Here is a 15,147-nt window from a genome sequence, read left to right on the forward strand (position 1 = left end):
AACAATTCAATTCAAGATCATGAAAGAAGGAAATTGTAGGAGCATTTGTGGTTTCATCCAACAAGTCAAAGACATGTGGGAGAACCAAATATGCTACAAGAGACTACTTCATGCTCACCCCATGTAGTATTTGCAAGAAGACAAGACACCCACCTTTCTTATTCTTCAAGAAAAAGAGAGAGATCACAAACCAAGGGAGATAACATTCAACAATAATCCAAGAGAAAAAAGAAAATTACGTGTTCGTCTTGCTCAAGAAGAAGACAAAAACCACATCTACCCCATGAAGCTTCTTCTTCTATGACTTCTAGATCATATCATTCTATTAAGCACAATCTTGATTATGATGATGTACTCTAGTTTTTTATCCTATGGAAGAAATAAATGGCCACCTTGTGAACCATAGAGAGATGTATCATGTTGAAGATCTCGCCCACCTATTCATGGACTGCCCAACTATTAAAGGCCTCGCAGGGAAAATATACAAGTGGGTCCAAAGAACATGGAAAATTAGGTTCTTCAAGACTGACCTATTCCTTGGAGGCAAGAACTCAGGAAGTCATGCCCTCCTCGTCAGCACTTAAATCGTCAAATATTTCTTTTTACATAATGTATGGCAGACAAGGAACCGCCGTGTGTTTGAAAGAGGTTCTGAGGTGGCAAGCTTCGCAGAAATTACTCAAGAAAGCAAAGTGCTAGTATGGACGCTCGGACGCAAGCAACACTCGAAGGATTGGTCTAGGACTACTTGTGCATTGTTGTCAACAGATGGAATGCCTAGGATGGCGTAAAGATCTTAAAAGGACAATATTTTGGACCATGTGGATCGGTGGGGGTGGCTGCCCTGATGTAATTATAGTCTCTGGATGATGTCATGGCTCAACAAGAGCATGACCTTGTAATTTTTTTGGGCTGCTCAATATAATTCACTCACAATTGTGAGTTTTGCACAAACAAAAAAGACATTATTAGATACTAGTGTGGCAGGCGGAGCGCTCTCTCTCTCTCTCTCTCTCTCTCTCTCTCTGATCGATGTGTGTCCGGACTACATGCCACACCCGCCATATGAAGGAGGTTCTGACACGTGGCAAGGAGGGGGGGCCGGAATCCCTCCCCCCATTATAGATAGTATAGATACACACCTTCTAACCACAAAAAAGGGGTGAGGGTAGACACACTCAAAATTTTCTTACTCTTTAAATAATTCTGTGGCAGTCACACTAAAACTTGTAAAGTTTAGTGCTATCATTCATGGCAAGCTCATAATCATGCCAAGATTTTTTGGTTTTAGTCAATCGAACATGTAAATAGACTAAATCTCAATCTATTTTGCAAATGCTCGTCAACTTATGCTTATAGCAATGGCTATTTATTTGTATGATTGCCCTTTTGAGGGTGTGGAACAATTATCTAAGGTTCTATGTTATATTTCTAGCAAACGTAGCTTTCTTGTTTATTTTGAAATACGTATCCTACTCAAAACCTTTCCATTAATTAAAATTCATTTGATATATCTAATCCAACAAAAGTTTTATCAAACATTAAAAAATTATCTTATTTACTATGTCAGTTGGTGACATATAGCATGTTTGTTTTGGGAGCTACATAATAACTCCAAAAGTATAAAAATATTGAAAGTATAGATTCTTTTATAGAAAGTTAGCACACGTTTGAACCAAGTTTCATGGTTTCAATAAAGTTTTTGGATCCTAGTTCACAACACATTTGTGATTTTGCTAGGCAACTCTACAAGTTTACACTATCAAAACCATGTCAACAATCCCCGATCAAAGAAATCCATCTTTGAACTTATTAACTTCTAAGTTCCTCTATACTACAAATTTTTATTATATATTTGGACTTACAATATTGTTTGCTACTGATGTACTTTCTGTTGGATGCACGGTGTGCATGATTGGTATATTATCCCCATTTACCAAGACATATCTCAAAAAGAATTGGAAAGTATAAAATGAAGATTTTGTGCATGTTCTAATTGCAAAAGTAACTACCAGGTTTTCCACTTGGGCATAAGTAACCTTATTGTCGAATGTGTTTGTTGGTTTAGGAAACACCAACTAGTAGTGTAGATTCACACGTTTAGACAACAATAGTGCAGATTCATCAATCTGCATAGCACACCCACAATGAAAATATTTTGGTTTAGGTAGCATACCCTTAGTGCATATTTTCCAGTTTAATATCACAACCTAAGTGCATATTTGTTCAATTAGATAGCACCATGTCAGTTTGGACAACACAACCTTAGTGTAAAATTTTTTATTCAAAAAACACACCCTTTTGATGTCAATTTTTTGGTTTAGGCAACACATTCATTTGATGTTGATGCGCCAGTTTAGGCAACACCAACTACAAAATCACATTGCAAGGGATGGCCACTATTGCTATGTCATGTATGCATTACACTTGAGCCAGGTGGGCAAGCTACTACAATAGGTCAACATTTAGTGTATCTTAGGATCTAGTTTGGCAATTTTGTGAGCCTCTAGATGGACTTGCATGGTTAGGGGAATCATAGTTGCAAACCCTCACTTGCATAGTACATTCAATTAAGCTTATAGGAATATGAACATTCAATTACACCATTTTTTAATAAGTTACTATTACCTGATGATAAAACTTAGGTTGGGAAAAATGGTAGGAAAACCTATAAAAGAGTCACTTAGACATTCAATTGTTAGACTTCAAAACCCATTACCTGTAGAGACATCCAACACCCACAACACCTCAACACCTAGTGTTTCCATCGCCAACACCCTAGCATCATCAACTTTTTTGCATCAACTCATCATCAACATTTTTGTGTTGGCCCAACCCTTTATAATTACGATAGATAAGACTTGCATTTGTGCAAGTAATTAATGCAAGTACTTGCTCTGGAAACATAGCAAGGGGGACCTTGAGGGTGGTTAGGACTTGACATGAAGTGTTCTCTTTCTCTCTCTCTCTCTCTCTCTCTCTCTCTCTCTCTCTCTCTCTCTCTACCTACCTCTTTCATTATGTTCAATTCTTTCAAGTGAAGAAAAGTATCCTCGTGTTTGTACAAAGTATAATATCTGAGCTAGATCCATAAACCCTTCCATTGTATGTGAAATTCCTATTAGAATTTTGGAGATGCTTGAATTTTCAAATTGAAGGAAAGAAGTAAGTCTTCAAGAAGAACCAAGGAACCTATCTTAGTTTTTTTTTATCCACTCAATTTTGTACCCTACTGTAGAATTACTAGCCACTCTCGCCCTCAATTCATTGTGCATCAAGCCCTCTCCCATCTTCATCACTATGTCTTTCAACGAAGATCAACATCGGATACAAGAAGATGCAAATCTTGAGTACCAAGCCTCCTATATGGAGATGAAAAGATGTTGAGATAGGTGTCCTAAACATCCTCTACATTTTCATTCCCATGTAGCATGCATCCACTTTTTTTAGCATGGAACTATTAGAAATACCTCCAAGAAATACCTCAGAACATCCTTACATTTGATCTTCACTTGCAATGTTTTCACAATAAGGGTATTTGGACGATAGTACTTGCTCACAAAGAGGAGTCGACATTGAGATTGATATTCTACAATAGTAATAAGGTTTCCTAGTAATATAAGACTATTCACATGGTAGTACTTGCTCACACAAAAGAGTCGACATTGAGGTTGATATTCTACGATAGTAGTAAGGCTACCTAGTAACTAGTATACTTAGTGTTTACATTGCAGCAGTTCCTACACCCATAGTACCTATAAGTTTGGAGGATTGTTCATTGATTTATGCATCCCCAAGCATCAAAAGAATTTATCATCAAGAAGAAGAATTTTGGCAGTTGTGTTTCATGTTTAATAGTGATAGATATCACATGCACATTTGCAGTGGAGCCACATGGACAATCGACTTCTACAAGTCAATATTTTGTATAGCTCTGGATCTATCTTGACAAGTTTGTGAGCCTTTAGAAGGGCGTGCATGATGTTGGAACGGAAGCTAGGGAGAATGCATTCGTTGAGGAGCCATGGTTTGAGGGAGCGTACAGAAGTGCAGAGAGGGTGAACGAGAGAGAGAGAGAGAGAGAGAGAGAGAGAGAGAGAGAGAGAGAGAGAGAGAGAGAGAGAGAGAGAGAGAGAGAGAGAGAGAGTAGATTGACACCAGAGATAAAATAACGCTACTATATTGTTATATTATGAAAATATTTACATGATACTTATAGCAAACTTGCCATGCAAAAATACCCTATTAAACATAAGTTTTATTGCATGTCCTAAGAGAAATTTGCCATGGGAAATTGGGATTGAAACCCAACACATGATCCAACAGGTCATAGTTGCATACCCTCACTTGCATAGTATAATCACTTAGGCATATAGACATATGAACAATCACTTGTCATTTATGAATATGTGACTTTGACATGACATAATTTTGAAAAACAATTGCCATAAAAGCCTATAAAGAGTCGCTTGGCCTTCAATTTTTAAAAAATTAGAAGGGTCATTTAGCACCCACAATTCCTTAGCACCTAGTGTTTCCATAGTCAACACGCTAGCATCATCAATGTTTTTACATCAATTCCATTAGAATTTTTGCATCAGATAATCCCCAAAATTTTAGCATCAGTTAAGCCCCATCATTTTTGCAATAGGTTAGAGCAGTAGTGTTGGGTTAGATGTGAAAGCGCACTCCCTAATCACCAACGGTTAGCAGTAGTCTATGGAGGGTGAAGCCTTAGCGTAGCCATGGCATGAGGATTAGGGTTAGAGGTATGGAGGTCATGGTTAGGTTGTGCCAAGTGTAAAAGCATACACAATGAGAGAGAGAGAGAGAGAGAGAGAGAGAGAGAGAGAGAGAGAGAGAGAGAGAGTACACAATGATAGTGCTCAAAGTGCATCAATTAAGTAGAGAATAGCCTCTAATATAGGCTTAGTGCTTTACAATCATTGGCTGAAGAGGTTGCAATTGGACCATCTCATCATTTATCTTTACCTAAGTGGATAGAGGGCATCTCCATATGGTGCCACAAGCTGTGCATACCCTAAAAATTGCCCCCTTAGGCCAAACTTGGGGTTTTACAAAGACTTCATGTGTTTTTGTCATGTCATGGTGTACTCCCTGACTAACATGATTCATCCACTTGATACATCATGGCGCTTCTCACTAGATTTAACACTTCACGATTCTCAATCAAACACATTGTGATTCTTAGCGGATTCAACAACCATGATTCAATGTCTCATGATACCTCATAGAGGTTCTCTATTGGATTCATCGCTATAGTTAACAAGTGATACTTAGTAGGTTCACTAGTAGTCCTAGGTAGTACAAATCTATTCATTCATTCATTCATTATTGTGTGAAGAGGTCTTTATGTGTGTCCTATGCAAAATCGATTTTATTTTGATGTCTTTGTCATTTGTTGTCGTTGTTGTCATCTTCATCTTCATTTCATTGTCGGCATCATTTGTCGCGTCATTTTCTTCATCTTTATTCGCTTGATTTTCATTGGTGTCATTGGTCTATTTTGTTGAGAATGCTGCCTTCATGGCTAGTGTTGTAACACACACATAGATGTAAGATGTAGTGTTGATCGTGTTTGTGCTCATGATTATGGGCGAACTTACCGTATTCATAATGTGTAGCCAGTGTTTGGAACCCATGTACATGGTGCTTTTGGAGACAAATATTGCATACATTTCATAATGGGACTTTTGCAAGGGGATAATTTGTGAAGTTACTCTTCTTTTGTGAAGCACCTCTCACAAAAGGAAAATTTTTATTTTTGTCTTTTTCTTTGCTTCGATTTTAGTGTTTTCAAGGAACTTGGCTTTTATCGATCTCTTGCTGCTTGCTGACAATGGGAAGAGCCCCTATGATATGGAGGCTTTGGAGCCTCAAGGCCTTGGTCTTGAAGCTTCTACTCGCGAGGAGTGCCCCTTATGAGTGTGCTTGGAGTCTTGAATTTTGAAGGTTCCGCATGGGATCTGGGCTTTAGGAGCAATAAGACCACGTGTGGGATAGCTTGCTACTAGAATCAAAAGGACTACCAAGAGAATTAGAGGCGAACTTGGCATCCGAGCGCTTTTGCTAATGATGCCACCACAAGAAATATCCCTAGTAGACTTGACCACATCATCAAGTGCAATTGAGATCCCACTTCAAATCCGCCCACTCTTGCCCCTTGCCAAAATTGGGCATGCAAGGTTTGTGCCCAAGAACCATGTGCCAATGCACTAAATTGGGTGTTCTAAACACTTGACCTACCAGCCCATGTTGTGGGAGAAATCCAAAATATAGGAAAAAAATCTAATTTGCAGGAGGAACTGCATTGTAATGGAAATGGCCTATGAACTTTGAGAATAGAGGAATTAAGAAAATTAGAGAGAACATTTTTGTGGGACTACTTCGAGAACATAGAGGGTGAACTTATTTAGCGGTAGCAACCTAATCATAATACTAAATTAACTTGGCATGAACAATACTTTTGCAAGAGAGAGAGTTTAAAGAGCTTGAAAACAATTGAGGACCGGATTTATGTGGAGCCGGTTCCCCCTCCAATAGGCTTTTGTATTATAGATTCTCCTATCAAGAGAGAATTGGTACAATACAATCTTTGTGTTCCTTGTGATCTAGGGGATGCAATGAAGATGGAAAGATTCATGCATCACGAGCATAACATAGCTTTGTAAAAAGCATTAAATATCCCCAGCCTCAGGCAAGGCCTCAAACACCTTCGAAGGTGGAGAGAGCTAGCGGGAAATGAGGGTAGGGAAGAGGAAAAAGAAACATTCATAGGAGAAATAAATAGTTCCTCACTTATCATCCCTCTTCTTGCTAGCATACATAATAGCATAGTAATGAAGATGGAGAAAATGGCAAGCTTAAGCATTGAAGCATGGCTCTTGGTTAATTTTGCATTCCATAGCCAAGAGTGTTGGTGTAGGCTCTCAATTTCTCTACTAGCTTGGAGAAGGAGATGGAGCTCTTTCACTTTGAACTTCACACAATGAGTGTGCGTGTGTGGGAGATACCCCCCAAGATAGCCCCCTCCTTTCTTTGGTCGACCCCCTCTTCTAGCACTAGCTCGCATTTGATTGGACCTCCTCAAGCGTGGCCAATCACATGCTTAGTGCATATCAACCAACAAGGGTAGCCATTGGGACAAGTGTCCCCCTTTCCCCTTTGAGAGAGAGGACTAGATAAATGCATAAACAATTCATTAAATTTACTAAATTATCATTGAATCCCTTGGGAGGCCAAGGAATAGCACACATAAATTGCACAAGAAAATAAACACTACGATGAGAGAAATGCTAATGCAAAATGGGCTGAAAATGGACGTGCAAAGAAGCACAATAATTGAGAATTGTACACACAAAAAAGATTATTAGAATGTCACTAATCAAGAAGGGTAGTGGATCATTGGTATTGCCAAGAGCATGTCCAAGCTTATGCTAGTGATTAGGGAGAGGGATTATTTAGGCTTAGGTATAAATCATCAACCCTGATACCACTTGTTGGGTTAGATACAGAAGCATACTCCCTAATCACCAATAGTTATCATTAGGCTATAGAGGGTGAAGCCTTAGCTTAACCATAGAATTATGGTTAGGGTTAGAGATAGGGAGATTAGGGTTAGGCTATGCCAAGTGCAAGAACATAAGGAGAGAGAGAGAGTATAGACACAATGATAATGCTCAAAGTGCAATTGATTGATTAGAGAATAGACTCTAACATAATCTTAGTGTTTTACAATCATTGGCTTGAGAGGTTGCACCCACTTGGTATTGGACCATCTCATCATTTATGTTTACCTAGGTCGCTGGAGAGAAACATGAAGCTTCCAGTCCTCAGAATTTAGCCATTGTTTCACATTTGTGCAAGTAATCAAAGCAAGCACTTGATCTAGCAATATAGAGCAAGGGGGTCCTTGAGTGCATTGTCGTCTCTCTCTCTCTCTCTCTCTCTCTCTCTGTATATATATATGTATATATATATATATATATATATATATATATCCACCTATTATCTCTCTACCTCTCTCTTTCATTGTGTTTAGTTCTTTCAAGTGAAGTAAAGTATCATCGTGTTTGTACAAAGCACTAGATTTGAGCTAAATCGATCCTTAAACCCTTTCACTACACCTGACATGCTAATAGCGTGATTTCATTAACTTCAATATATGATGAAAATGATTTGTTTAATGTTCATATAGATTTTGACTAGTTTTATGTTGTGGAATTTATGATGATGACATCATTGTAGTATTGATGAATCTTGGTTGTCGGATGATGGTGATTGTGCAGTGTGATCAATGATATCTTGAAGGATCAAGATATGGCATATACAATTGCTTGTTCCAATGGTATGGAACACTAAAATATGCATATGCGGATGAGTGAAGGCATAAGCAGAGATTGTTTAAAATTTCAACATTTGGTTTTGATATATTATATATCTAATACTTTTATTGAATCTTGTTTTTGAGCTAAGTTATAGGGTCATAACACAGCAATCGAGAGCAATTTCTTTCTTAAGAGGGGTATGCAATTGTATCTGTTTATGGTACACTTCTCTGTATTTATCATATGGTTGAGAAGTAATTTAAATCACCGGATTGGCTTGTAAAGAGCTCTCTATTATAAATAGGCTCACATGGATTCATTGAGCAACCTTATATGTGTGAGAGTAGCCTTTGCCCCTGTTTGGTGTTAATCTTCTCCTCTACTCTCTACTTCTCTTGCATGCATGCGTAGCACTCTACTCCAAGAGGTGTTCATGCTACTCTCGATGATCCTCTTTCCATTGATATGCCAAATAGCATGTCTCATAAATGATTCATCATCATAAATATACATACATGGTTTTTCTCTCCTATGGTGGACTATTTTGTTGTGTGTATTTGTAGGTTCTCTATGCTACCACCATTTGCACTTGTAGAAACCAACTTTGATGCTCTCATCTCAAAGCTATTATTGACCAAGAAAAATAGGCCTAAGTAGCATGATGTTGATAAAATCATTGTGGTTGTTAAAGAAGAGTGCTTATGTTGTCACTTTTAATGCTCCTCTCTATGTAGCAAGACTACTACTATATCTTGTGCACTTTCTACTGTGTGCCACAGTACGTACAAAAGATTTATGGTAGAATGAGCATATGCATCTTAGATTATAAGGGTGAAGGAAAATTTTGGCATGCACACTTGGTCATTTGATTCTTGCAAGTTTACATAAAAGATGTTATGGTTGCTTTGCTTATGCCCCCTCTTGAGGCACCACATGTTTGTGAAAGTTTTAATTTGGGTTAAAATGACTATTCCAAGTTTCTTTTGTAAGTTTTAGCATGTCCATAATGACATTTGTTGATGAAACTTAAGGCATGCATGGATATCAAACCGTCCATTTTGGTTTTTGGAGGGGCGGGGGTATATGCCAATACAATTTAATACATTTATATCTAATCGTCGGATTACAATGCAAAGAAAAATGTGTAGTGGTCTATACTCCTCGATAAAAAGAATCATGATGTAGCCAAAACAATTATGTTCTATGGAGATGGCACAATATGTGAAAAAAAAAAACTTTTTCACAAGCATTTTTGCATGACGTTGCCATGTGTATTGCATTTATACTCGGCAAGTGTCCCACTAAGGAGATGGATGCATTCTTACAAAAAACATTGAGACAGTGTTGCCTTAATTCAGTGGCTAAAATCCACTTGTACATTCTAATGGAACACATTTACAACTGATGTAGATCTCAAATGAGTCCATGGATCACCCTATTGTGGATTTCCCACAAAAAAAATGCATACACACTCTCATGTCACTCCATAACATCTCTATAGGTACAACATGTAAAAAAAAATATGCCTAGCAATGTACTTAACTTTGATTTCTGCTTTATCATATCTCATTTGTGCAATTGAAGAGTGCTCTTGCTCCATCTCCATCTTCTTCTTCATCTCCTTGTGTGTGTGTGTGTGTGTGTGTGTGTATGCGCGCGTGCGTGTGTGTGTGTGTGTGTGTGTGTGTGTGAGAGAGAGAGAGAGAGAGAGAGAGAGAGAGAGAGAGAGAGAGGATAGTATATTAAAACATATACATTTGTCTTTTGCTCTTACAAAATATTTAAAAGGTCCTATATTGTGTGTGTGTGTAGTAGCTAGTGATTCATTTGGTTCAATAGGTTATTGTTTGAAGCTCACCTTTGCTGAAAAAAGGAAAAAGAAAAATAAAGATTTTGTGAGTCAAAAACTTGAAGAAGCTCAATATTTGTATGGGCTTACTAAGACTCTCTCCATATCGTTGAGGACCACTCTTGGGTTTGGCTTAGTGATTGTGTAGAAGTCTAACTCATTTAGAGCCTACAAAAAGCAAACATTGTGCATCAAAAAAAAATCTCATATGTAAATTTTATTTGAGCTCCAATATGATATAATGCCAAACAACCAAAATTCTATTTCACTCAAAAAAAAAAGACAGACATAGGTTTAATTCTCCTTCAGTAATTATATACTCTTCTCTTTAGCTGATCAATAGGAAAGAAAGTACACTCACATTAAACCACCTTGATAGCCTTGGCCTTTTTTCAAACATGTTGTACTTGAAAAACTCTTGTATCACAATGTTGTACCGTTCAATAAATGGTGCATAAGCAAAATCCACCTATAGCATCATAATTTAAGATTTTCTTTTAAAAACATTTTCAATCTTCATTAATTAAAAACCTTGAATTCAATGTATGCATCTGCTCCTTCATACCCCGCTGATGACACCAAGAAAGTAAGGACCTTCTGGTTGAAATCTTTCGAGGGATGTCTCAAGTCTATCAAAAATTGGGCCTGCTAGTGCAATATTGTGGAAACATGATGAGGTATGAGAGCTTTATGTATCAAACATTTGAAGGTGGATTGTTTTTTTCTTTAAGAAATCTTCCAAATATTTTCATGCTTTTAATATATTGCTAAATTTATTTGCACAACAGATGTCATGGCTCGGCACGAGCATGGCAAGATCTTGTAATTTTTTGGGATGATCAATATAATTCACTCACAATTGTGAGTTTTGCTATTAAAAAAGGAAAAAGTTAACTACACTAGGGCATTTGTTCTATGCTTTTTAATACTTGTGTATCATACATAAAATAACTTATAAACCTTGCGATCCTTTTTTCTTCAAAATAATAATTGTAAATTAAGCAATTTTCACAATATCTTACCAGTCAATCTATCTAGTTGCGACTTGCTCAAGGATCTGTTCTTTAGTGCAATAAAGAGATTATTATTCATCACCTCTATGTATTTCAGTAGTTCACTTGTCACCTCTCTCTTTGAAGAACCCTGAAAATTAAAGGTTAAAAGATTAAACATGATTGAGCCTGAAACTTGGTCATATGCATAAATGAGAAAATATTTTGTTTATTGGTTAAAGATTTGTGTATATAGTGTGGTGACTCAAAACGAGCTATTTTTTAGTGGCTAAAGAAATGCAAGATTGCACAAATTGAACCTTATATTGATAAAATTTTCAACTTCCATTTAATTTGTTTTCTTGCCATATAACTCACAATTGTGAGTGGCTGTATTATATTTCCCATAAAGAAATGTACAAAGTACCCTCAAGCTCGGGATGAGCCTTGAATGGCGGCAAAATAAATTAAGGAACTACAATGCTCCAAACAAGAGAGGGCCTCTTCAGCATATTCCATACATAATGTTACCTAATTGAGCCCATGATGGCAAGGATTGCTTTGTTCAATTCATCTGAATGCATCAAAAAACTTTCGACTTTCTTAATCTCATTACTATGATATGTATGTACAAATCTTTAATTAAGAGTTTCATTATCATTAAAATACATCAACAAGATTGTTCTTTGATATATGATTCTTTTAACCGAGCGATTAGTAATGGTCTCATTGTTTCAAAATCTATAGAAAAGTAGGCATACCAAGGGAAACAACTTAGGACCGGTGAAGTTTTCATCCAAGTATATAAGTAGATCCAAGCTTTCAAATCTTACTGTATTATTATGCTCCAAAGCAGGGACCTGATGTAAAACATGTTGATCTAGACAATACAATAAATATTGCAAAGATGGTTTTGATTGTTGTCTAGTTATGAGAGAAGTAATAAGGAAGTAAAATTATTAAACCTTGCCGGACGACGAAATCTTCTCCATGTACCAAGAAGGCTTATCTAAGATATTGATGGGTATTAGTTCCACATTCTCAAGGCCCTACAAGTTCAGTAAGAAGTGCCATTGTTAGCCCCTTTCACTATTTCAAGAAGATTGTTCTCATTAAAATAACACTTTGCCAACTCAAAAACCACTTTTTTTCAATTGCACTCAAAACTTGTATAGCATGAGTCCATTGAGAGAGGTGTAAATCGAGATAAATTGCACTCACAATATAAAATTTTCAACTTAGCCTAAGAAACAGTTGTCGTATAAATTGCTAAGAATGAGACCAGCACGTACAATAACAAGTGCCCCTTTGGTATATTTGAATAACTTTTTTATAAAAAATAAAATAAAATCAATAGAATATCGCACTCAAAAACTCAATAACCACTCGTGTTTAGTGCACTCGAAACAACAAGAGAGCCCATCAAGAGGGGCAAAAATATGTTAAGAGTGCCATTTATCTCTATGTACATCTGTCTTGATGGATTCATGCATGTGTGCACGCGCGCACACTCACACACACACACACACAAGAACAATAATAACAACAACAACAACAACAAGAGGTGCTACCTTAAAATTTCTTGCAATCCATACTCTTTGTGCATATGGGCATGTCAAGCTTATGTATAACCTACAAAAATGCTCAAAAGATAATGGATAGTAAGTGCACAAGAGACTTCTTGAAATCAAATTAAGCCATAAATTTAATTTCTTTTATTGGTTCAAAGATGGGCTTTAGCTGTACTAATGAACTTATTCTACACAATCTATTTTCTGCTCCATAGAGATATTTACCGTGCAAAAGACCAAAAATTATTTTCTAAAACTAAGTGAATGCTGATTGTGTATTACTAACACAAGACCCGTTGAAATGTTCATCCAAGTAAATTTATAGGATGATTCAAAGTGTTGTACCGAGATTTTCCATTTGTACGCGGTAGCGGTTGAGACCTTGAGTTCAATGGAGCCATTGAAGGCTTGAACCTGTAGCTTCCAATTACCAAAAGGAAACTTAGAAGAAGGTTGCTATTATCAAAAGAAACTTAGATGTCATACTCAGTTTTTTAAATTAATGTCCCAATTTATGAAAGAGTCTGGAGAGAAAGATTGCTAGCTTTAGTTATTTTCTAAGAGCTCAATAGTGAAAGCCTTTTGCAAAGTTCTTAATTACCTACTTCCAGCCTCAACAATCTCTTCCATTTCTGTGGGGCTCAAAGCTTTAAATTTAACTGAACAATAAGGTATATAGCTTGCTTTCTCTTTTGGATCTACGCCTATATGTATAGAAAAATAAAATGTTAGCTCAAAAAGAAATAATGAATTTTGAAGCGCACACATCCAAATCATGCTAGTGTACCGCATGAGTTCAATGCAAGGAGAATTTGAATTTAAAGTTTAATAGAACTGTATGAAAAAGATGTCAAAGTCGACGATGCGGAAGTATAGAGCCAAGGAAGAGAGAGAGAGAGATTGTTGAACCAACCAACTAGGCAATGAATTAGTGATTATAAAATGGAGGCTAAGTGTTCTTTATATACTAGCCTGGGGGCCTTACGTACCCCCCAAAGATCTGTCGTGAATGGTTTAGAACACACTACATGCTGGTGCTTATGGGGAATCTTTTCGTATAAAAGGCATGGCAGTGTGTTTTTATTGAGCTACACATGAAAATTGGAGTAAGGAAATGCTTGAAAGCTGTGCGATGCTTGTGATTTGATAGTTTCAGCTATGAAGGTCATTAGTAGTACTAAATATGTTGACCGAGAAAGATAAGCCATTTTGCATGAAGAATAGTGTTAATTAGTGGATTACATTCTCAAGACTACATTTTGACAAAGACTTCTAGATTTACAATGTGGGTATAAATACAGGCCTTAATACAGCTTGAACATCTAAGTGAAATCACTTAAACACAGCCTCATGACTATGTTTCAAACAGAACAAGGATTAATTGAACTGATTTAGTTTTCCCTATTTCACTTGAGATACATGATTCTTGAAGGGCATCAATCTCCAAAGATTGAAGCAATCCTATTAAATCCGAATGCGCCTTCTGCTTGATAAATACTAATGGGATGCATAGACAAACGGCCAGTTCCTACAAATCAAATGGACTTTTGCATCCCATACCTCCCACTTAATATATCCTAGTGCCCTAAACTGGTCGACAAGCGAGCGGTCCCACTCCGCCACCGCTGCGGCAGAATGATGTACAACATAGTTGTTAGATGAGTGTAATCATAAGACTTGCATGCATGCCCCTACAGAAGCTTTCAATGGCTTCCCACAATTATTCCCACATTGTGAATTACGACAACATCATAAGGTTCTGCAAAGGCGAGCACCGCACACCTAGCTAGGTGTGGTTGGGGGCAGGGAGTGGTTGGTCCTAGTAGGGAGGTCGGCAGCCCCTTGCCCTCAAACACACCTAGCTAGGTGCATGCTGCCGACCCCCCCTACTGGGACCAGCAACTCCCTGCCGAGCCTGCAGGAGCTTATGATGTTGAACACTATGGGAAAATTCGGGGAAAGAGGACCTCTTTCCCAAAAGGGAAGAAGTCTAAAACTTCTTGTGTGTATATATTATGTCCCTACATGATGGGTAGACCTCTCTCTCTCTCTCTCTCTCTCTCTCTCTCTCTCTCTCTGTGTGTGTGTGTGTTGAACGTGTTTATAAATTGTGCATGCAATTATATGGCCCCGTGCAAGCAATATGATACAGTAAATAGCAACAAGAAGCAGTAAAACTGTGCGATTAGAAAAAGAAGGGAGCTGTGTAGTTAATTACCTCTAGTTAATGACTTTTGGCTTGCAGCTGTTGCTGCTGTTGATACTGAGAGTCACCATTATATATGCGTTAGCGAGCTTGCCGGGCCTGGGAGGCTGGGGCAACCGTGCCGAGGCCGAGCCTGCACCTGCCCATCTTCTTCCCCTTTCACATTTCTCACCTTTTGTAC

General features: G+C 37.5%; 1 protein-coding gene across 6 annotated transcripts; it reads right to left on the minus strand.

Annotated features, from left to right (window-relative positions):
- Positions 1-9,970: 9,970 nt before the first annotated feature.
- LOC147439946 (glutathione S-transferase L3-like) lies at positions 9,971-15,038 on the minus strand. 6 transcript variants are annotated; one of them, XM_086485658.1, is made up of 11 exons: positions 14,979-15,029; positions 13,362-13,464; positions 13,106-13,174; positions 12,761-12,821; positions 12,155-12,238; positions 11,951-12,049; positions 11,220-11,340; positions 10,763-10,842; positions 10,559-10,666; positions 10,288-10,365; positions 9,971-10,211 (listed from the first exon to the last, which is right to left on the minus strand). In XM_086485658.1, exons 2-11 carry the CDS (start codon positions 13,388-13,390, stop codon positions 10,203-10,205), a joined length of 738 nt encoding a protein of 245 aa, XP_086341784.1. In that variant the 5' UTR covers positions 13,391-13,464; positions 14,979-15,029; the 3' UTR covers positions 9,971-10,202. The 6 variants fall into 6 exon arrangements, with proteins under 6 accessions (XP_086341784.1, XP_086341782.1, XP_086341783.1 ...); XM_086485656.1 differs by having other exon boundaries at positions 9,971-10,365; positions 14,979-15,030; XM_086485657.1 differs by lacking the exon at positions 14,979-15,029 and adding an exon at positions 14,321-14,904 and having other exon boundaries at positions 9,971-10,365.
- Positions 15,039-15,147: the final 109 nt, after the last annotated feature.

This window comes from Adiantum capillus-veneris, chromosome 16 (genome assembly GCF_014529385.1).
Source record: "Adiantum capillus-veneris isolate H3 chromosome 16, ASM1452938v2, whole genome shotgun sequence".
NCBI classification, from domain to species: domain Eukaryota; kingdom Viridiplantae; phylum Streptophyta; class Polypodiopsida; order Polypodiales; family Pteridaceae; genus Adiantum; species Adiantum capillus-veneris.